This window comes from Alligator sinensis, unplaced genomic scaffold, assembly GCF_000455745.1.
Source record: "Alligator sinensis unplaced genomic scaffold, ASM45574v1 scaffold821_1, whole genome shotgun sequence".
NCBI classification, from domain to species: domain Eukaryota; kingdom Metazoa; phylum Chordata; order Crocodylia; family Alligatoridae; genus Alligator; species Alligator sinensis.
Window position 1 is genome coordinate 148,276 of NW_005843270.1, and position 21,385 is coordinate 169,660.

The following is a 21,385-nucleotide window of genomic DNA, read 5'->3' on the forward strand; positions in this document are numbered from 1 at the left end:
CTGAGTCTCCTGCCCCGGGTCTCCGCAGGCCGCCTGCCACCCGCTTCTTCAGCACGGTCTTCCCGCAGCCCATCGTCCTGAGCCCCGGCATGTCCCTGACTCTGCCCATTGTCTTCCGCCCCCTGGAAAAGGTAGAGCGGGTCCGTCCGTCCGTCGCACCCAGGGCCGGGGCAGGGCTGGCCGAGGGGGCCGCGGGCGTCTCCCACCCCTTGTGCTCTGCTTCCGCTTCCCTCTTCTTTGTTCCCTCTTCTAGCGTCTTGTGTCCACGTCAGGGCAAGCCACCCAAGGGCTGGCAGTGTGACCACGATGTCGCACACGGGGCTGGTCTGTGCTGGTTTGGACAGGGCTGATCCTGCCTCAGGCTGGGTCTGACCCCGCAGCTCCCTGCCAGCCCCCCGGCTCTGGGCCTCTGAAATGGAGAGGAGAATCCGGGCACGGGGCCATCACACACTGCCCTCACTGAGGCATGCAGCCACTGCTGGGGCTTGCGGGGGGCCAGCCCTGTCTGTCACACGCTGTCCCCAGCACCCCTCTGCAGGGCCAGGACACGACCCTCGGGCACGCGCAGGGCACAGTCCCATCCTCAGGAGCCCAGACTCTTCCTGACCGCACCTCTCGGCCTTTCTGTCCGCAGAGAGAGTACGAGGACTGCATCTGCTTTGAGAAGCCAGAGGGCGAGTTCTCCGTTGCCCTGCGAGCCACGCTGCCCCGCCATGCCCTCCTCTGCCCAGACACCCTCCAGCTGCCCACCTGTGCTGCCTACCACTTCTCCGAGGCCACCTTCCCGCTGCGCAACGTCGGGTGAGTGAGCCCCAGCCTGCAGCCGCATGCACGGCTGGGTCCATGGCAGGACACAGCTCATTTGCTGGCTGCTTGCCAGGGGCCAAGTGCATGCCTGTGGGATGTGCGTTGGATAACTGGGGCCAGAGTTGGGGGGCTCTGACTTCTGCCTTAAACTCCTCTCCATCTCCTCCAGCGATCTAATCACCATCTTTATCTGGGAGGTGCCCAGCCCCTTCCACCTGGTCCCCACCAGCGGCCTGCTGGAGCCGGGCGCCATGTGCACGGTGAAGGTGCTCTTCCAGCCCCAGGTGGCCCTGGCCTATGATGTGATGGCAACCTGCCGCTTTGGGGATGACGAGGAGCAGAACAGGATGATCCAGTTGCGAGCTAGTGGTGAGGCTGCCCAGGGCCGGCCTTACTCAGAGCTGCAGGGTGGCTGCAGGGTGCCAGGGGCTAGTGGCCAGGGATGTCGCAGGGCCATGAGACCCTGCTGTGTGGGACCTGTGCAGACCAGTAACTGGGCTGAAGGAACAGGGGAGAGGGCTGGTTTGGCTCAGTGGTACAAACACTGGAAGGGCTGGAGTCTTAGCTGTACTGGGACTCTCAGGGTGCTCCCAACCAGCACCATTTCCCTGGGACAAGGGCAATCTGTGCAGAGGACAGTCTTGAGCAGCCTGGAATTGTGGGGTGTGCGCAGGGGAAAGAGAACGGCTCACGGCCTTGCAAGCAGGTTAATGCAGGGGCCCAGGTCTTAATTGCAGGCTGTGATTTACCACAGCCAAATACCTGCACCTGGTGGTGAAGGTGCTGGGGGAGCCATGTGAGGACGTGGGGCCTGGAGGCATCGGAGATGTGCTGTGCTTTGGCGCTGTGGCTGTCGGCACCACCGTCGAGGCGAAGGTGGAAATCTGCAACCCATCCACGGTACGTGGGCACGGGTGGGAGGTGGTTCCTATGGGGCTACCTGCCTCCCCTGGGGGAGGGGGACCTGGGTCTTCCATCCCTAGGCAGGTGCCATGTCAGGGCTACCTGCCTGCCCCCTTTGCACTGGCAGGCTGGTAGGATCCTGGTTGCCTCCCCAGGTCTGATGGCAGAGAATCAACTCTGGGCTCCAAAGCCTGTGATCTCGTGCAGGTGCTTTGTGTTTTGCTATTGCCCGGGCACCTGTGCAGGGACCAGGAGCCTGCTCTGGGCACTTGGCAAGCATGTCCACCTCTGCCCCAGGTTTCGGGGTCATTGGGCAGATGAGCAGATAGACTGCAGCGAGGGGCTGGCTTCGAGTGGTTCCCTGCCAAGGGCTCAGCTGGGATCGGGACCCAGCCCCCGAGCTGTCAGCCTGCCCAGTGCGGCATGAACAGGTTACGGGCTCCGGGCGGGAAGTGCATGACCCTGGTCCTCTTCCCACCTGCCCCCCCACAGGTGAGCGCCCCCTTCAGGATAGAGCGTGCACGGGAGCCGCTGCCCCAGGACAACACCTTCACCTGCCCAATCAGCAGGGCTGTGGTGCCTGCCAGTGGGAAGCTGCTCCTCCCCGTACGGTTCAGCCCACAGACTGTTGGGGTGCAGAGCGTGGACTACTTCAGTGTGGTACCTGCCGGGGGCCTCACACGTGCTGTGCTGAAGGTGATGGGCTCCTGCAAAGGTATTGAGCCACCAAAAACACCCCCAGGTCACAGAATCACAGAGTCCCAGAGCTGTGGGGCTGTCGGGGAGCTGCAGGGTCACATCCAGTCCAAGCCCTGCCCTGTCCAAATCAGTAGCCAAATGACACAGTCACCCCTGACAGCCTCAGGCATCATTCCCGCCCCTGCCTCCAGAAAAGCAAGGGGACCATGGCTGCCAGTGTCCTGCTGCTGCCAAGGGGGTTGGTGGGCGTTGGAGAGAGCCCAGGCCCAAGCTCAAGCTATGCCCCCACTGCAGAGGGAAGGGAAATCCCCCAGGCCGGGCCAGGCTGAGCAGGAGACAAATCCCTGCCTGCCTTTCCCCAAGGCAGCGTGGGGCTGAGCCTGAGCTCGGGGCAAGAGCCTCTAGCCAGGACCTTGTGGGGCTGAGTCCCAGCAGGAGCACTGGCACAACCTGGTCCCAGCCCATGGTCTGGGCTACAGCCAGCACTCAGTTCCTCTGCGGGAGGCTTAAAAGGGTCTCCAGGCCCTCCATCTCAGTGCTGCAGGAAGGGGGTGGAGGGCAGTGCCTAACACTGACCTGTGCAGGGCTCTGTGCCCTTATGGCCCTGGTGGGCTCTAGTGCTGGCTTCCAGGCATGGTGCTGCTGGCACTGCACAGCCAGCTGGGTGCTGAGAGGTGGGCGTGTGGGGTGGGCAGGAGCCTCCTGGCTTTCAGGTCCGGTCTCCAGCATTGCTAGGCTGCAAGAAGCAATGTTAGGAGTGCTAAAAGCACCCTGCTGTGCCTTGGGTCCCAGCAGGCAGATGCACCTGGCGTGGGACAAACCCCACTTTAGCTGACAGGGCAGGGGTCTGGACAGCCCCAATGTGAGAGACCCAAGCTCGCCCGGGGGTGCTACTGCTGTTGCAGGTCCACTGGTCTGCCTGTCCCAGTCTGCCCTGGGTTTCAACTGGCTCCTCCTCGGGGAACGCTCTGCACAGAGCCTGGAGATCAGCAATATCTCGGATGCCCCAGCCCACTACCAGTTTGACCTGGACAGCAGGGACAGCGTCTTCTCTGTAGACCACCCCTGTGGGGTCCTGGAGGGCCAGGCCAGCCTCAGCCTGACGGTGACCTTCCGGCCCAGCCATCCCATCATTTACTACCGCCGAGTGGCCTGCCTCGTCCATCACCAGGTACCAGGGAAGTACAGGAAGGGGCCTGTGCTGGACAGGATGGGGAACACCTTGCTACAGCCCTGCTGGTCTCTCTAGGGTGGGAGGTGTGGTGGGCCAGTAGGGGGTGCTCCTGCACTGAGCCACCCACCTCACTGCGCCCGTCCACCTGCCAAGCGGAGTGCCGAATGCCTCCCTGGGGGCGCCTCACGTCTGGCCAACCCCCTGCCTGGAGCACACCCGATAGCCTGGGGGTACTGTTGCCACCACCCTGGGGTCTGGACTGTTTCTAAGCCCCCTGGGATACACAGGCCGCGTAGTTCTTGAGGGTGCTTGACCCACTGCAAAAACTTGGGGTGCTTCCTCTAGCCTGAAGCACAAAAAGTAGCCTCCCTTAGTCAGCGGGACCAAGGGGCACAGAGGCATGCCTTTCCCAACAAGTCCACCACGCTTGGTACCGTGAAGAACTTTATTGGTTACAGAGGGAAGGCTGCAGCATAGAGAAGTATTACAGGATAACTCTAGAGCAAACCACACATCTACTTTACAGCAAGCTATAGATCTAGTTAGGTTTCAACAATTTACTCACTCCAGCATCTCAAGAGAGAGAGCTGCAGATGTTTCAGCTCCCGTGTCTTCATCATGGCTGCTCTGCCCCACCCCCTGGGCAGTCTTAGCTTATATAGGTCTTTTGAGATCACCTTTGGGGGCCCAATGAAGGCCAGCAGTTGTTGGCTGCTAGCCAGCCAATGTCAAATGCATCCTCATCACTACCCGGTGGAGTGGTAGGGGCTACCCGCCCTGCCCCCCAGGCCATGAGGTCACCACTTAGAACAAGAGAGCTTAAGCCCCCACCCTGGTGCCTGAGTAAGTGGGCAGAGTTAATAGACAGGTAAGGGGACAATGCCAAGGAGAGAAATAAAAAACTGGTGAAAGGGAGGTGGCTGGGACGGAAATCCTCCACATTTCCCCCCCCACCTCCTTCAAAAGCCTGGACACATGGCTTCACAGAGCTGTGGGTATGGGCGTGTTTTGTTTGGAAGGGCTACCTTTCATACCCAAAGAGAGATCACCCAACACATCGTAATACTGTTCATAACAACAATACACATAGAACATTAAGACAAGTTGGGGTATCCCCGTGCCAGAGCGCTCCAGGGTAGGCCTGAGTCCATCAGGCCCATTACCCATAGTCTTTTCAGGATAGGGAATCTGCTACCACATTCTGGCTTCCCTTGATGTGTTCGACAGTGAAGTTGGACTTCTGAAGCTGCCAGGCCCATCGTTGAAGCTTGGCATTGGTGTTCTGCATTGTCTGCAGCCACTCAAGTGGGGCATGGTCTGAGAGGACAGTGAACTGCTGTCCCCATAGATAGGGCCTCAGCTTGTTCAACGCCCAGATGATTGCCAAACACTCCTTCTGAATCAAAGACAGGCTCCGCTCACTGGGAATTAACTTCTGGCTCAAGTAGACTACAGGGCATCATGTTCCTCCATGCTCTTTCAGGAGTACAGCTCCCAGTCCTGTGTCTGAGGCATCAGTGGCTACACGGAAGGGCTTATCATATTTTGGTGCCTTCAGGATCAGCTGTTTGACCAGGGCAGCTTTTAAAGTGTCAAACACCTCTTGACACTCCAGTTTCCAGACTACTAGATCTGGGTTAGTTTTCTTTGTCAGCTCATGCAGGGGAGCTGCAGTTGCTCCAAAACCAGGGACAAACCTTCTGTAGTATCTGGCCAGTCCAAGGAAGGCTCTGATCTGCTTCTTGGTTTGTGGGGTTGGCCTGTCTCTGATGGCTTCAATCTTGTCCCATGAGGGAGCAGTCATGCCCCCACCCACACGGTGTCCTAAATACGCCACTTCAGATAATGCCAACTGGCATTTCTTGGCTTTCACGGTAAGACCAGCCTGCTTGATCTTACCTAACACAGTTGTCAGATGAATCAGGTGCGATTTAAAGTCCTGACTGAAGATGGCAATGTCGCTGATGTAAGCCATGGCAAACTGCTCACACCCTCGTAGCAGGTTATTAATCAGTCTCTGAAAAGAAGGAGAAATGCGCATATCGAAAGGTAAAACAGTAAACTCATACAGTCCCATGGGTGTGGTAAAGGCAGACTTGGCTATAGCGTCCGGGCCCAGTGCTATCTGCCAGAACCCTTTGGACAGATTGAGAGTGGAGATGACCTTGGCTGGGCCCAGGATATCAAGCAAAGAGTCCGTCCTGGGTATAGGGTAAGCATGGGGGGTGGTAATGGTGTTCTACTTTCTGTAGTCCACACAGAACACGATGGTCCCATTCTGCTTCTGGATGAGTACCACAGGGCTGGCCCAGGGACTAATTGAAGGCCGTATTACTGCCAGCTCCAGCATCTCAGCAAGCTTATGCTTTATTTCTTGCATTGCATTGACTGCATAGGGTCTGGATTGGATAGGGCAATGGCTGCCCATGTTTATGGAGTGTACCTCCAGGTCTGTTTTACTTGGTTTGTTGGAGAGCACTGTCTCAAAGTCCTTGAGTGCTGTACGTAGCCTATCCCTGTCCTGGGAAGGCAGATGATCCGGCAGGCAGAGCTCCTCTGTTTCTGCCTCTCCTTCCTAAACACCATACATGATCGGCTCCTCTGGGTCCTCAGGTGACCCTTTGACTGAGGAAAACCAAGATACAACATCACTTCTGTTAAAGTAGGGTTTAAGCATGTTTACATGTATCACTCTGGGCTTTTTGTCCAACCTGCTCTTGGTCACTACATAAGTCACATCGTCCAGCCTGTCCAGGATGATACGGGGACCTTTCCAAGCTGCTCGCAGCTTGTCTCTTTAGTGGCAAGAAAACCATGACCTTATCCCCTTGTTTGAAAGTACGTAAGCAAGCCCTTTTCTCATACCAGACTCCGCTTCTCCTGGGCCTGGGCCAGGGAGTCTCGTGCCACCTTCATCATGTCAGTTAGCTTTTGACGAAAGCTTAGTACATACTCTACCACAGATGTTTTAGAAGAGATTTTCCCTTCCCATGCCTCTCTCACCAAATCGAGAGGACCTCGCACTCGCCTCCCAAACATCAGCTCGAAGGGCGAGAGCCCAGTGGACTCCTGGGGCACCTCCCGGTAGGCAAAGAGCAGGTGCGGCAGTTTCTCATCCCAGTCATTGGGGTTGGAGTCCACATAGGCCTTTAGCATCCCTTTCAAGGTCCCGTTGAACCTTTCCACCAACCCGTTTGTCTGAGGGTGGTAGGCTGTGGTCTTAAGGTGTTTCACCCCACAGCGCTCCCACAGGCACTTCTTCACCTCCGCCAGGAAGTTCCCACCCCGGTCCGTCAAGATCTCGGAGGGAAAACCCAGCTGGAAGAAGATCTTGGTCAGGGCTTCAGCAACTACGGGTGCCTCGGTAGAGGTCAAGACAATTGTCTCTGGGTACCATGTGGCAAAATCCACAAGAGTTAGGATGTATTTCTTCCCTCTACGAGTCTTATGCCTCAGTGGGCCCACAATGTCTATCCCCACTCTTTGGAAGGCTTGATCGACAGTAAGGAGGGGCTGTAAGGGAGACTTTCTCTTGTTCCCACTTTTGCCTGTCCGTTGGCAAGTCTTACACAATCTGCAGTAGTCTGTCACATTCTGGACTACTTGGGCCAATAAAAGTTTGCCTGCAGCTGCTGGCGAGTCCAATCCCTGCCCATGTGGCTAGCACAAGGTAAATCATGAGCCATAGAAAGCAATTGCTCCCTGAACTTAAGAGGTACCACAAGCTGGTGACAGGGCTCCCAGGACTCAGCATAGCTCCAAGGCACCCACAACCTATAGAGGAGTCCCTTATCCCAGATCACCTGTTCCCTCTTATCAGGGGTGAGCTCTGTCTCTTGCTCCTCGGCCATCCGCCGGAGTTCCTCCAAGCTGGGGTCCGCTAGAACCTCCTGCTTGAACTCCTCCTGCCTGGCTAAGCAATCAGCAGGGAGTTTGGGTACTCCTATAAGGAGTGCACCTTCACCTATAGGGCTATCCTCCAACTTCTCCCCAAGAGTCTCGGTTTCCTCTGCCACTGACGGACTGGGCCCCTCCCTGAGGCTGTCACTTAACCCAAGGTTGAGGTTGCCAGTTCCCCCAGGGACTGGCAAATAGTTGCAGCCAGAGGGAGTCTCTCCCTTCTCCTCTGCCTCCGCAGCCAATTGGGTGACCAGGCACTGGGAGGTTTCCACTCCTCCTGCCTTAGCCTGTCTGCTCTGTTGACGAGTCACCACATTACCACGGTAGGGCTCTAGGAAGTGGTCCAGCTCCCTCTGCAGGTATTCGAGCTCCATAACATCGCGCCTCACCAATATCGGGGCAGGAGCCTCTTCCAGCACTCCTAGTTCTATGCACATCCCACAGCCTCTGCACTGGGTGGGGAGACGGGCTACTGGTACCTTGAATGACTGGGATCCCATCCTTTGTAAGGTAAGGGTCCTCCCCGGGACTATATCCGAGGGTGAAATGAGGTTGGCTTTAATGGCACGTGGGCCCCCGTGTTCATTTCCCCGATGAGGGTTTTCTCTTTTACCATTATCTCAGTCCGGTGGGCGGCCATCATCTCCTCTGGGTTTGTAATCCTGTAGCAACAGGCATGCCCCTCAGAGTGGCTCGGGTCTCCCTCCTCACTGCTTACAGCTGTTGCATGGGTGACAAGCTTGGTGGTGTTGCTTAGCTTTGGGCAGTTAGGCCTGAGGTGGCCAGGCTCCCCGCAGTTATAGCAACTCCCCTTCTCCAAATTGGGTGGCTTGACTGAATCTGGAGCTGCCCTGCACTCTGCAGGAGGTGGCCCCCTTTCCCATTTTGGGCCTGGCCCTCTCCTCCCCCTTTTTTGGAACTCTTTCTGTTCCTTCCCAAAGGAGGGAGGCCTTTTGTCCAGCCCCTCTCGATTTAGCAACAGCAGGTCCATAATTTTAGCGGCCTCTTGCATTGTTTTGGGGTCCCTGTCCTTGACTAAGGGTTTAATCTCCCTTGGGCATTGGGAATAGAATTGGTTCAGCGCTATGAGGTCCAGCACCTGCTCTCTGGTGGCAGCTTTGGCTCTGTCTGCCCATTTAAGGAGCGAGTCCCACAGCCAGCCCCCGAAATCGGTCATTGACTTTCCTGGCTGTGGGGTGGCATTATAGAATTTTGTCTGGAAATAATCCCTGAATTTAAGAGGTACCACAAGCACCGGTCCTAACCGGTCCTAACCCAAACCATAAATTCACAGCCTTTTTAAAGGCGTCATAATTGTCCATTGACTCAGTGGGCATGCTGTGCAAGACAAGGGACAGTTTACCCGTTACGTGTGCAGCGATATATTTCATGAACTCATCCTTTCCCAGCTTCCACCGGCGCGCTTGGTTTTCGAAGTTACTTAGGAACACTTCTGGATCATCTCCGTCTCTGTAGCAAGAGAAGACTGGGGTGCTCAGTCTGGAGGGTGCGTCCTGCACCTGCTGAGTCGGATCGATCAGGATGCTGGCATCTTGCTGCTTCTGAATTAGGTCAAGCGTGCACTCGTACTTGAGCCTTGCCTCTTTGGCTTCATACTCGCGTTGTGCTGCCTTCTCCACTAGCTCCATCCTCTTCATCTCTAGCTCGTGCCTGCACTGGGCCTCCTGACCTAGCTGCAGCTGGTACCTCCGGAGGTCCCACTCAGAGGGTAACCCCTCGGCGGTTGCTGACGAAGCGTGGAGGAGATGTTGAGGCCTGAGCATTATCACACAGGATCTTACTCAGGTCTTCTTTCTTTTGCTCCTTCCTCACTGGAAGGCCTCTCTCTTTCACTGCCTCTCTCAATTTGGCCACGGTCCTGTGGTCATACTCGTCAGCCATCCTAGCTAGCTACTCTGTCCAGTTGACCCGATGCCGAATTAAGGATGCTCAAGGGTTTTCAGTGACTGTACTTCCTTTCCCCAAATTATGCCTTCTAGACAGCAGGCTGTGGGATCCCACGGCTCCCACCATATGTGGTGGGTCAGTAGGGGGTGCTCCTGCACTGAGCCACCCACCTCAGTGGGTCTGTCCACTGCCAAGCTCCGAGTGCCTCCCTGGGGGCGCCTCACCTCTGGCCAACCCCCTTCCTGGAGTACACCCACAAGCCTGGGGGTACTGTTGCCACCACCCAGGGGTCTGGACTGTTTCTAACCCCTGTCCCCCCTGGGATACACAGGCCGTGTAGTTCTTAAGGGTGCTTGACCTGCTGCAAAAGCTTGGGTTGCTTCCTCTAGCCTGAAGCACAACAAGTAGCCTCCCTTAGTCAGCTGGACCAAGGGGGCACAGAGGCATGCCTTTCCCAACAAGTCTGCTACGCTTGGTACCGTGAAGAACTTTATTGGTTACAGAGGGAAGGCTGCAGCATAGAGAAGTATTACAGGATAACTCTAGAGCAAACCACACATCTACTTTACAGCAAGCTATAGATCTAGTTAGGTTTCAACAATTTACTCACTCCAGCATCTCAAGAGAGAGAGCTGCAGATGTTTCAGCTCCCGTGTCTTCATCATGGCTGCTCTGCCCCACCCCCTGGGCAGTCTTAGCTTATATAGGTCTTTTGAGATCACCTTTGGGGGCCCAATGAAGGCCAGCAGTTGTTGGCTGCTAGCCAGCCAATGTCAAATGCATCATCATCACTACCCGGTGGAGTGGTAGGGGCTACCCGCCCTGCCCCCCAGGCCATGAGGTCCCTGCTTACAACAATAGAGAGTTTTTAAGCCTCCACCCTCCTACCTGTCCTCAGGCACTAGGCAGAGTTGATAGACGGGTAAGGGGACAATGCCAAGGAGAGAAAAAAAAGTGGTGAAAGGGGGGCTGGGGAGGAGGCTGGGATGGAAATCCTCCACAGGGGGTGACTGCTGAAGGGCAGTGAGAGGCAGAGACTGACTTCCTCCATGTCAACTGGTTGCAGCTGGTGTTTGGCAAACCAGACACCCATTTAACAAGCTTGATCCCCTTCCACACCACTTGGCTGCCTGATATGTGCAGCGTGCAGGGACCAAGCCTTGTGGCTACCCCGTGTGCTGCCTGGGCTACCCACACTTGCATTACCTGTTAGCACCCAGGAAAGAGCAGTTCTTGGAGGAAAGGGGCACGGGGAGCTCTGGAGCAGGGAGTGAGGGGCACGGCCTCTGCACCAGACTTGCCTGGACCCTCAGTGCAGGAGGCTGCCAGGGAGAGAGGAACCGGGGTTAGAAACCCTGGTCGTTCCCAGGTCACTCTCCCTTTCAGCCTCTGGATGCAGGAGAAGGGGGCAAGGTGGACCTGGGTCTGACCCAGTGAGTGACAGTTCTTATGTTCTCATTCCTATGCCTGCACCCCCATCTGGGCTTGCAGCCATCTCCTGCTGCCGAGTTGGGCTCTCCTGCAGCTGGCCAGGATAGCACACGCCTGGGCTGCAAAGCCCTACCAGTGGGATAGGGGGAGCGAGGGGTGGGCAAGGGGCCCGGCTTTACCACACTTGAGCCAGGCCCCAGAAGCTGCCCAGGCAGAAAGGAGAGGCTGCCCCATGGCAGCTTGGCCTGCAGTGGAATTGAGGGAGCCTCAGGGATGGAGGCGCCACTGACCTGGGGGGCAAGAGCATGCATGGACTGAGCACCTGGAAGGCAGGGGAGAGGCTGGCAGCAGGAAGCCCGTGCCCTGCACACCCCAGGAGCTGTGAATGAGTCCATACCCTAGGGGAGGGGAAGCGCAGGCACCTGAACCCCATGCTAGCTGCTGTCCATGCCCCTCTCCCAGAGCTACCGGGCCACGTGTAGAGAGGCTAGAAATGGTGGGGGAAGCCTAAGGGGCTAGGCAGCCCAGGAGGGCAGTGAGAAGTGGTCGCATCATGCAGACATTCCCCATCCCCCCAGGACCCACTGTTCCTTGATCTGTTTGGAACCTGTCACTCGGACACGGCCAAGCCGCCCGTCCTGGGGCCACAGCACCTGGCGTGGTACAGGACCCACGTGGCCAGGGGCCTGACCTTCTACCCCCCTGACATCTTGGGCACCATGCTGCAAGAGGGCAAGCTGCAGGTGGACCACAGCAAGGCGCTCCGGCTTCCGCCCCAGGTATGTGCCTCAGGTGTCAGACAGTGCGTGCAGCCCACGCTGGCACTGGGTGTCTGGGCCCGTTAGTGCTGGCTCTGGGCACCGCTCTCTTTCTGGCTTTGCTGGTTGCCCCCTGCCCTCCCCTTTCTGCTACATTTGTCTGGGGGTTTTCAAGCCTACCCCAGAAGTGCTGGGTGCTGGCTACAGCCCAGGCTGGGGCTGTGCCAACACTCCTGCTGGGACTCAGCCCTGCAGGGTCCTGGCTAGAGGCTCTTGCCCCCCACTTAAGTTCAGCCCCACGCTCCCTTGAGGGGGCAGGTTGGGATTTGCTGCCTGCTCAGCCTGGCCTGGCTGGGGGGGGGGTTTCCCCTCCCTCTGCAGCGGGGGCACGGCCTGGGCCTGGGCTCTCTCCAGCGCCCACCAACTCCCCTGGCAGCAGCAGGACGTTGGCATCTGCGGACCCCTGTATCCCAGGGGCAGGGGTGATGCCCGGAGTTGTGTCAGGGCAATGGTGTTGTGTGGCTCCAAGGTTACACATGGGGTTTGTCTGGGCTGTTTTGTATGGTGCTGATCCTGCCTCGGGCAGTGCTTGGGCCCAATGTGACTTCCAGAAGTCCCTTCCAGACCTACTTCTCTGTGATTCCTGTGGCCATGTGCTTGAGTCTGCTTTGGCTTCAATCACGTGTTGGAATTTGGGAAGGAGAAAGGAACCTACATGGAAGCAGCCACTGCTGGGAGCCAGAGTGCTCCCTGGGAGGTCTCTGGGCTGGGCCAAGCTGACACCAGGCCCCAAGACCCCTTTCTGCCCCAGAGCTCCACCTCCTCCTTGCAGGCCCCCGTGGACAGCCCCCTCGAGACCTACACACCTGTGGACTCCATGACCGAATACCTCCACGATGGCGTGAGCAGCGACCTGGCCACGTTCCCTCCTCACGTCAGCATCAGCGTCCAGGAGTTTGATTTCGGGTGCTGCCTGCCGCCCCGTGGCGCCCAGCCCCTCCCGCTCTGCATCACCAACCACACCAAGGGCACAGTCACAGTGGCCTGGACACAGCGCCCCGAGCGGCCCTTCCAGGTGGCCCCAACCACATGCGACATCCCGCCCCTCAAGTCTACTGCCTTCCGTGTCACCTTCCAGCCTCCGCAGCCCAACGCCCTGTACGCCGCCGAGCTGGAGGGCTTTGCCTACTACAAGGTCAGTGAGGGTAGTCAGGGTCTGATCTGAGCATGGCACCGGGAGCAGCAGAGCCCGGGGTCCATGTAACTTGGTTTTCTGAAGCACTCGGGCTGGGAGGGTTCCCAGCCAGCCTTCTCCCTGCTGATGCTCTCGGTGTTCAGGTTGCCTGGGTCTATCTGCTCTCAGAGGCTGTTGCCTGCAACCAGCCTCCAGGAGCTCAGGTGCGATGCAGAGAGAATGACTTGAGTTCAAACTCCGCAACTCCCCGTTTCTTTTATCAGGCCACCCAGCCGTCGGTGATGCCTGCTACTCCCAGGGTCATTTGTGGTGTCTTAGCTTAACTACAGCCTGGCATAGCTGAAACCCCTCTGCTCAACGCAGCTCCAAAGCAGGGGGCAAGGTGGAGGGCAGGGGGCCTGGCGCACCACTGCTTGGCCTGGTTGAGCTATATTTAAATGATGCTTTGTCACAGGAGACTTCCTTTGGTCATCTTAACAAGTGTCCTAATGGGAATGGTGCCCTCAGACGGCCTCTGGGAGCAGCCAGAAAGTACTGCATGGGTCAACACAATCAATGCCAGTCCCTCACCATCTCTTCCCTGCCCTCCCATCATTCAGGGTTTAGCAATCATTAGCGCCTGAGGGCAACATCGCCTCCTGCCCTGTTCAGCATAGGAGCCAAGTGCCATTACAGGCAGGCTCAGCCCTCCAGCTGGTAGTTTTTTGCTTCCCATGTTCGCCTCTGAAGCCCAGGACAAGTGTTTTGTGCCGTGCCAGGCAGCAGGTCAGGGCTGGAGGATGAGAGTGCATTAGAGTGTGCCCCCACCTCGCAGCCCCTCATGTGTCACATGCCTGCAGCACACTGCCCCACCTGATGCTACCTCTCCTTGGCCCCCAGGTGCTGAGACACTACAGCAACGTGGAGGAGGACGTTACCCTCTGCCCATCCTGGTGCTTGACGCTCAGGCTACAGGCCCACACCTTCGAGCCGGGGCAGCAGCACTTCATCCCTGCATACATCCTGGATGCCCCCCAGGTGAGTGAGCTGGGGGCCCTGGGGCTAGCTGTGAGCCCCAGCAGGAGAGCCCAGCATGGGGCAAATGTGAGATCTCCTGGTACCTGGAGTTTTAGCCCCTCGTCCTGGCAGCTGGGGGTCTGTCTTGTCGGGAGGGGATGCTGCTGGGGTTCCCTCCTGCTGTGGAAGCTGGGTAGCTGCCAGTAAGGCCAGCGTGATCCGCTGCTCCCCCTGGTGCCCTCTGCAGGCTCCATCTGCTCTGTGGGGGGTCCAGGGGGCACCGGTGGCACCGGTGTTGTGCGGGCTGAGGGAGCCTGTAAGGTAAAGCGAGTTATCTCCAGCTCCTCCAGGAGTGGGGTCCTGGATGGTCTGTCTGACCCTGCTCCCTGCCCTGCTGTGGATTCTGGCTGCTCAAGGACGTGCCTCTTGCAAAGCCAGAGAAGCCCCCACTGGCTCTGGGCCCGTGGTAGGCCAGCGGCACTGGTCACCTGCCAGGAGTGGCACTGCTGTGTCTCATGGCTGCCTGTCTCGGACCTCGGGCAGGCGCAGCCCATGGAAGCCCACCTCAGCCACTCGCACCAGGCACTGATAGGGGGTCACAGAGCTGCCCTGTGGTCCCAGAACAGTTCTCGGGCTCTCTCCCCAGGGGCACAGATGAATGTAAGATACATCAGAGCTGCCATTTCCTAGGTGACACCCTAGGTCCGTTGTGCCCCGTCTCCTGTGTCACATGGCAGCAGAGAGCAGAGCTGGAAGGGAGAGTGCCCAGGTCTGAGCAGGGTTTTCCCCTGTTCCTCTCCCCCTGGCAGCCTCCAGCACTGAGGGTCCAGGCAGGGCTGGTGCAGAGGCCGTGCCCCTTGCTCCCTGCTCCAGAGCTCCCCGTGCCCCTTTCCTCCCAGCAAATGTCCAATTCCTGGTGAATCTGGCTTCAGTCTCAGCTGCCACCATGTCTGGGGCCACAAGTCCCCCTTTGAATGCCCTGCAGGGCATTGGTTTGCAGCTGCCAGCCTGCTTGTCCAATGCCGGGACCCCGCTCTGTCTGGGCAGAGACAAGCAGGAATAAATCCCCAGAGACTTTCTCTTCCCCGTTCAGTGCAGTGCAAACCCTGCTCCTGTCCCCCTCCAGTGTCTCTCCTGGACTGCCCAGGCCTGGCCTCGTGAGCCTTTTCTCCTAGGGAAGCCCCTCCATAGCCTCCTTGTTGCCCTGCTTTGAACCTTCCCTAGCTCTTCTCTCTCCTTCTGGAGGTGTGAGGACCAGAAATGAGTATGGCAGGGGCCCAGCCCAGGCTCTGGCCGGGGCTCTCTGCTTGCATTGGCTTCCACCCCAAGCTCACCTCATCTTGCTGGCTTCCCCTCAGACCTTCCCCGTGGTGGATGTGGGCACTAGCACCTACCGCAGCGTGCTGCTCCAGAACACCGGACCCTCACCTATCACCTTCACCATGGACTCAGACTCCTGCCCCTCTGTCACAGTCAAGCCCCGCTCAGGATACATAGTCCCTGGAGCCCACCAGATCTTCCTCTTCTCCACGCAGCCCATGGATGCCACCCCCCAGCAGCACAAGCTGGCCTTGCAGCTGAATGCCTGCCCCCAGTACACCCAGGTAGGTGCCAAGAGGGCTCCCTCCCCTGGGACACTACTCTCTCCCTTCCGGGGGCCCTGAGTGTTGCTCTCATGAGGTCATCTTGATCTTTGTCTGGAAGGAAGAGCTTGAAGGGTTACAGTCTCCCTCCCTTGGGTGGGATCGGTGCATCGTTTCAGACAGACATCACAGGTGCCCTTGGGGCCAGGACCTCTTCCTCCTCTGTCTGCCCCACTCCAAGCTGCAGCGAAGGCCCTCCTGGACAGTTCAGCCCAGGCTTGGCCCTGCTTGCTCCCAGCTGCCCTTGGGAGCTGCCTGTGGATGGATCAGGGATTTTGAAAAAGGCGGTGGTACCTTATCATATACATCACAACCCTTTTTTCTCCAGTTAAAGAGGAACTAGAAGCTTTATAAATGTGCCAGGGGCTGACACTGAGGGGTTCAGTTTTAAGATTAAAGCAAAAATAACTATCACCGTTGGCACATGCACTCATTGTGGTAGGGTTACTGGCTGTGGTAGGGTTGCTGGTAGTTTTATGGAGAGTTTAGATGGTGGGTTTGTCTGGGATAGTCTGGATAGGGCTGATTCTGTCTCAGGCAGGGCCTGGACCTGATGTGACCCTATAGGTCCCTGCCAGCCCCCTCACTCTAGGATTATACATAGTTAAAAAAAATCAACAAACTAGGGAAAAAATAGTCAAAAGAATCCAGAAATCAGTGCCATTAGTCCCCTAATCAGATTCATAACACAACATCTCTTCTTGAGTGTCTTGACAGCACCGCCGATACTACACTGTCGGTCATTTCTACACCTGAGTTCATAGATTTCATAGATTTCATAGACATTAGGGCTGGAAGGGACCTCGGAAGATCACCGAGTCCAGCCCCCTGCCCAAAGGGCAGGAAGTCAGCTGGGGTCATAGGATCCCAGCAAGATAAACATCCAAATGTCTCTTGAAGGCATTCAAAGTAGGTGCTTGCTCCACCTCCAGCTGCAATCTATTCCAGACCTTGGGGGCTCGGACAGTAAAGAAATTCTTCCTTATGTCCAGCCTGAAATGGTCTTGTAGTAGTTTATGACCATTCGACCTAGTCGTCATCCCTTGGGGCGCTCTGGTGAACAAACGTTCCCCCAGATGCTGGTGGTCACCCCTGATAAACTTATAGGTGGCCATCAGATCACCCCCGAGCCTGCGCTTTTCCAGGCTAAAGAGCCTGGAAAAGGACCACACCTGAACGAAGGTTTTCAGTTAAAGCCAAAACCAGTCTGCAGGGCTGGGAAGTAGAAGTGATGTTCCCAGGCCAGGCTTTCAGACGGCAGCACGGCAGAGGGAAGGATGGTTTGAGGAGTGGGCCATTAAGACTTAGAAAGAGAAAGTGGCGTGGAGAGAGATTAGCTGGAATCAGAGGCATGATATTGAGCCATGAAGTTGATTGACTCCCTGGATAGAAATGCCGCTGCCTTTGCAAGCTGTTGGGGTTAAAGCTTCAGGGGAGAAGGAATTGAGGGGAGGGAGGGGCAGCTGCACCCCCTGGACCTGCTTCTGGAGGTGCTGCAGCCTCAGTGCCCAGCTAACACCCCCTCTTCTCTTTTTGCCCAGGAGATCTCCCTAGAGAGTAGCGCGGATCCCCCACGTCTGCTGCTGGAGGGTGATGGGAGGCTGTACTTCAAGCCCACCTGCGTGGGCGCCTCCTCCACACGCCTCTTCACCATCAAGAACTGCTCTCGGCTGCCCCTTTACTTTGGGTGGAGGATCCAGCCAGCTGATGGCAAGGTCCTGGCAGTCAAGCCCAGCACTGGTTTCCTCCAGCCCAACGAAGCACTGGTGAGTGCTGGCACCAAGACTGGCCTTGATGTGTGGGTGGGAAGTGGCTGCAGGGTCCCCCACTCCTGCCCGCTGCATCTCAATGGTCCCATGGGCTAACGTACCTGGAGCCACTGCGCTCTGTCCTTGGCACTTCTGCAGGGCAACATGAACCGGAGCATCCCAGAAAGGCTGGGCTGTCCGGGACCCCCGGGTTATCTGGTGCCATCCCCATGTGACAGCTGCTCCTAAACCACCCCTGTCCATTGCTCGTCCAGCCCACTGGAGGGGCAGGCAGTCAGTGCAGACATGGCCTGGAGCCATGCAGGGTGGCAGTGGGGGGCAGATTTGCTGAGCTAGCAGCAAGGAAGGGGGTGCTCTGCCCCACTGCTGTGCATGGAATGGCCGACCAGCTTGGGCAGTGGAGAGGCCTGGCTCCAGCATCCTGTCCCATGTGTGCTTGCAGGCTCAGACGTGGACCTTTACCCCTAGGGAGGAGACCAGGTACCTCCTGCACACCTGGGTGTCGGTGTGGAGAGAGAACGCTGCCTCCACGTCCCCCAAGAGCCCTCGCTACCTCCTGCGGGTCATCGGCGAGGGTGCCCTGGGTGCCATCAGGGTAGGTGACGGGGCAGATGGTGCGTGTCCCTGTGGGTATCCACAGCAGAGTCTGTCACCTCCAGCAACGTGCTGGGGCAGTGGGGACCAGGGCATCTGCCCAAGTCTGACGTGCTGCCCATTAGAACGTGCCCTGCCTGCATTCTCTGGTCACTCACGGTGTCCATCTCGGGCTGTGATCTTCCATCCAGCTGTCTCTCTATCCCTCCTGGGACTGACCACAAGCCAGTGCAGCTGCCTGCTCTTTCTGCTTCACTTCATGCAGAGTTCAGGTCCCAGCTGGCAGGGCCCCATCAGCTCATGTGGGGCCTCCTTGCCTCTGCCCCATGCTGCGGCTCTGCTCCCTGGCAGCCTGCATGTGCCTGGTGACCCTGGCCTGACACTGGTTAGGCCTTACCTAGAGCATTGTGTGAAATTTGGGGTTCAGTGTTTCCAAAAGGATGTGAAGCTGGAGAGGGGCAGAGGCAGCGACAGGGATGGTCAAGGGCTGGGAAGGCAAGTCCTGCGGGGTGAGGCTGAGGGAGCTGGGCATGTTCACTTGGTAGGAAGGGGCTTCAGAAAGGATATGAGAGCAGCCTGCAGATACCTGGAGGGTAGAGAAGAGGGAGAGCAGCTTTTCTGTCTTGCCACAGAGAGCATGACATGGATCCATGGCTGAATGTTGCAGCCAAGCAGGTTTAGGTTAGATATCTAGAAACACTTCTTTACTGCCTGAGCAGGGAGGCCACGGGGGAGACACCGGGGCCGGGAGGACTCTGCAGCATGGGAGGGTCCAAGGAAAGGCTGGACGGGTGCTGGGCAGGAAGATCGAGGTGCCACAATGCCTGTGCTCTGCTGGCGGGGAGTCCCAGACTGCTGGGCTGTGCTAGTTGCCCCCATCCTCCCTTTCTGCTCCATGTATCCGGGGGGGGGTGAAGCCCTCCCAGAGGCACTGGGTGCTGGCTGCATCCCAGGCTGGGACTGCGCCAGTGCTTCTGCTGGGAATCAGCCCCCACAGGGTCCTGGCTACAGGCTGTTGCCCCCTGCTCAGGCTCAGCCCCACTCTGCCTTGAGAGGGGCAGGTGGGGATTTGCCCCCTGCTCAGCCTGGCCTGGCCTGGGGGATTTCCCCTCCCTCTGCAGTGGGGGCACGGCCTTGGCCTGGGCTCTCTCCAGCACCCACCAACCCCCCTGACAGCAGCAGGACATTGGTGGCCGCGGCCCCCCTGCTTTCCCGGTGGCAGGGGCGGGGGCGATGCCTGGGGCTGTGTCAGGGGTGACTGTCGTGCGTCTTCAAGGTCACACACGGGGTTGGTCTAGGCTGGTTTGGATGGGGCTAATCCTGCCTCGGGTTGGATGTGATCCTGCAGCTCCCTGCTGGCCCCGTGGCTCTAGGGCTCTGTGATCTATGATTTCTGTGGGTTTGTGTCCAGGCTCAGGAGGAGCAGCTGGACCTGGGCAACATCCTTGTTGGCAGCCTGCAGCGCTGTGACCTGGTGCTGCTGAACGATGGGATCTGCTCCCTGAACTACGTGCTCAGCGTGGAGCAGACAATCACAGGCCCCTGTGACCCCGAGGAGGTCCTGGATGACCCACTTGGTACTGACTTCAGGGTCTGGGAGGAGTGGGGCAGGGACGACAGGGGGCTCCTTTTTGTTGTTGGGACTTGGGGAACACCTGCTCTTTAGATGGCCAGTGGGCTTTGCTGGTAGCCACATGGGGCCAAGGAGGAATTTTCCCCCCTCCTGTTGCTACGTCAGGGATTTTTCCTTCTTTTCTTTCAAAGCAATGCTGGGTGCTGGGTGCTGGCTGCAGACCAGGCTAGAATTGTGCCAAGGCTTTGCCAATGCTCCTGCTGGGACTTAGCCCTGCTGGGTCCTGGCTAGAGGCTTAGGCTGGCCCACCCCTTTTACGATCAGGTCACAAAAGCATTGGATGCAGGTGTCTCTGTGGATGTAGTCTTTCTGGACTTCAGCAAGGCCTTTGACACTGTCTCCCACCCCATCCTCATTAAAAAACGAGGCGACTGTGGCATTGATGCCTACACGGTCAGATGGATTGCTAATTGGCTGAAGGGTCATACGCAGAGGGTGGTGGTGGACGGGTCATATTCGACCTGGGGGGAAGTGGGCAGAGGAGTCCCCAGGGCTCGGTCCTTGGGCCCACGCTGTTCAATTTCTTTATCAGCGATTTGGACGAGGGGGTGAAAAGCAACCTGTTCAAATTTACTGATGATACCAAAATTTGGGGCGAGGTGGGCACGTTAGCTGGGAGGGAAAGACTGCAGAAAGACCTGGATAGGTTGCAGGGGTGGGCTGACAAGAACAGGATGTGTTTCAATACTGATAAGTGCAGGGTGCTGCACTTGGGCAGTAGTAACCGGCAGCACACTTATAAGATGGGAAACTCGCTTCTTGAGAGCACGGAGGCAGAAAGGGATCTTGGAGTCATCACTGACTCCAAGATGAACATGGGCCAACAATGCGAGGTCACGGTCGGCAAAGCTAACTGGACGTTATCGTGCATCCACAGATGCATCTCAAGTAGGGCCAAGGAGGTGATCCTCCCCCTCTACGCAACACTGGTCAGGCTGCAGCTGGAGTAGTGTGTCCAGTTCTGGGCACCCCACTTCAGGAGGGATGTGGACAACATGGAGAGGGTCCAGAGGAGGGCCACCCACATGATCCGGGGACAGCAGGGCAGGCCCTACGATGAGAGGCTACGGGACCTGAACCTGTTCAGCCTTCACCAGAGAAGGCTGAGGGGGGACCTGGTGACCGTCTATAAACTCACTAGGGGGGACCAGAAGGGTTTGGGGGAGACCTTGTTTCCGCTAGGATCTGCAACCAGCTTCCAAGGGAAGTGGTGCTGGCTCCTACCCTGGGGGACTTTAAGAAGCGGCTTGATGCCTACCTGGCTGGGGTCATTTGAGCCCAGTTTTCCTCCTGCCCAGGCAGGGGTTCAGACTTGAAGATCTGCAAGGTCCCTTCCGACCCCACTTCTCTGATTCTATGGTCCCTGGGGGCTCACAGGGCTGGGGGCGGGCAGGCTGGCTGAGAGCTAACCCACATGCCCCTGAGAGCTCAGGCCCTCTCGTGTTCCCATCCCTGGTCTCTTGCAGCATTAGAGCTGGGACACTACGAAAGCAGGATACCTGCCAGGTCCAAGGCCATCGTCCAGGTGACAGCCAGCCCAACCCGCCAGCTGCACTACACTTGGGCCATCAGCTATGCCATTGCCACCCCCCAAGGTGAGAGCTGGGGCTGGGAGGAGAGGGACAGACCCTGCCCAGGTGGCCCTGCTGGGCACTGCCCAGGCCCAGGCTTCAGGACCACGGGGGAGGTCTGCTTCCTTCCATCCTCTGCCAGCTCCTGCAGAGAGGATGCTGGGGGCTATCGAGCCAGGTGTGCAGACACAGAGCAAGCCCCAGCCCCAGCCCCAGCCAGTCTCCCCTGCACTCCTTCCTTATGCCTGCATGCTCATGTTTGGGGTCCCTGGCATTCATGCCATGTCACCTAGATGGGGCTGCTACCCCTCAGCTCCTGCTGCTGCACAGCTCCTTCCCAACAAGCCATCCTCAGGCTTGGCACTGACCAGTTCTGCTGCCACCCCCCCCCCCCCCCCCCCCCC

At 57.9% G+C, this 21,385-nt stretch overlaps 1 protein-coding gene across 1 annotated transcript in view; it reads left to right on the forward strand.

The window, feature by feature from the left end:
• The first annotated feature begins 14 nt into the window (after nucleotides 1-14).
• The window catches only part of CFAP65 (cilia and flagella associated protein 65), a 37,366-nt gene continuing 15,995 nt past the window's right edge, over nucleotides 15-21,385 (forward strand). The window contains exons 1-14 of the mRNA XM_025194629.1: nucleotides 15-131; nucleotides 635-801; nucleotides 977-1,176; nucleotides 1,562-1,707; nucleotides 2,203-2,425; nucleotides 3,315-3,580; nucleotides 11,401-11,601; nucleotides 12,413-12,775; nucleotides 13,655-13,792; nucleotides 15,130-15,375; nucleotides 16,956-17,180; nucleotides 17,626-17,778; nucleotides 19,189-19,354; nucleotides 20,877-21,013. Coding sequence (XP_025050414.1) covers nucleotides 90-131; nucleotides 635-801; nucleotides 977-1,176; nucleotides 1,562-1,707; nucleotides 2,203-2,425; nucleotides 3,315-3,580; nucleotides 11,401-11,601; nucleotides 12,413-12,775; nucleotides 13,655-13,792; nucleotides 15,130-15,375; nucleotides 16,956-17,180; nucleotides 17,626-17,778; nucleotides 19,189-19,354; nucleotides 20,877-21,013 — 2,673 coding nt within the window. The 5' untranslated portion in view covers nucleotides 15-89. The remainder of the gene's footprint in view (nucleotides 132-634; nucleotides 802-976; nucleotides 1,177-1,561; nucleotides 1,708-2,202; nucleotides 2,426-3,314; nucleotides 3,581-11,400; nucleotides 11,602-12,412; nucleotides 12,776-13,654; nucleotides 13,793-15,129; nucleotides 15,376-16,955; nucleotides 17,181-17,625; nucleotides 17,779-19,188; nucleotides 19,355-20,876; nucleotides 21,014-21,385) is intronic.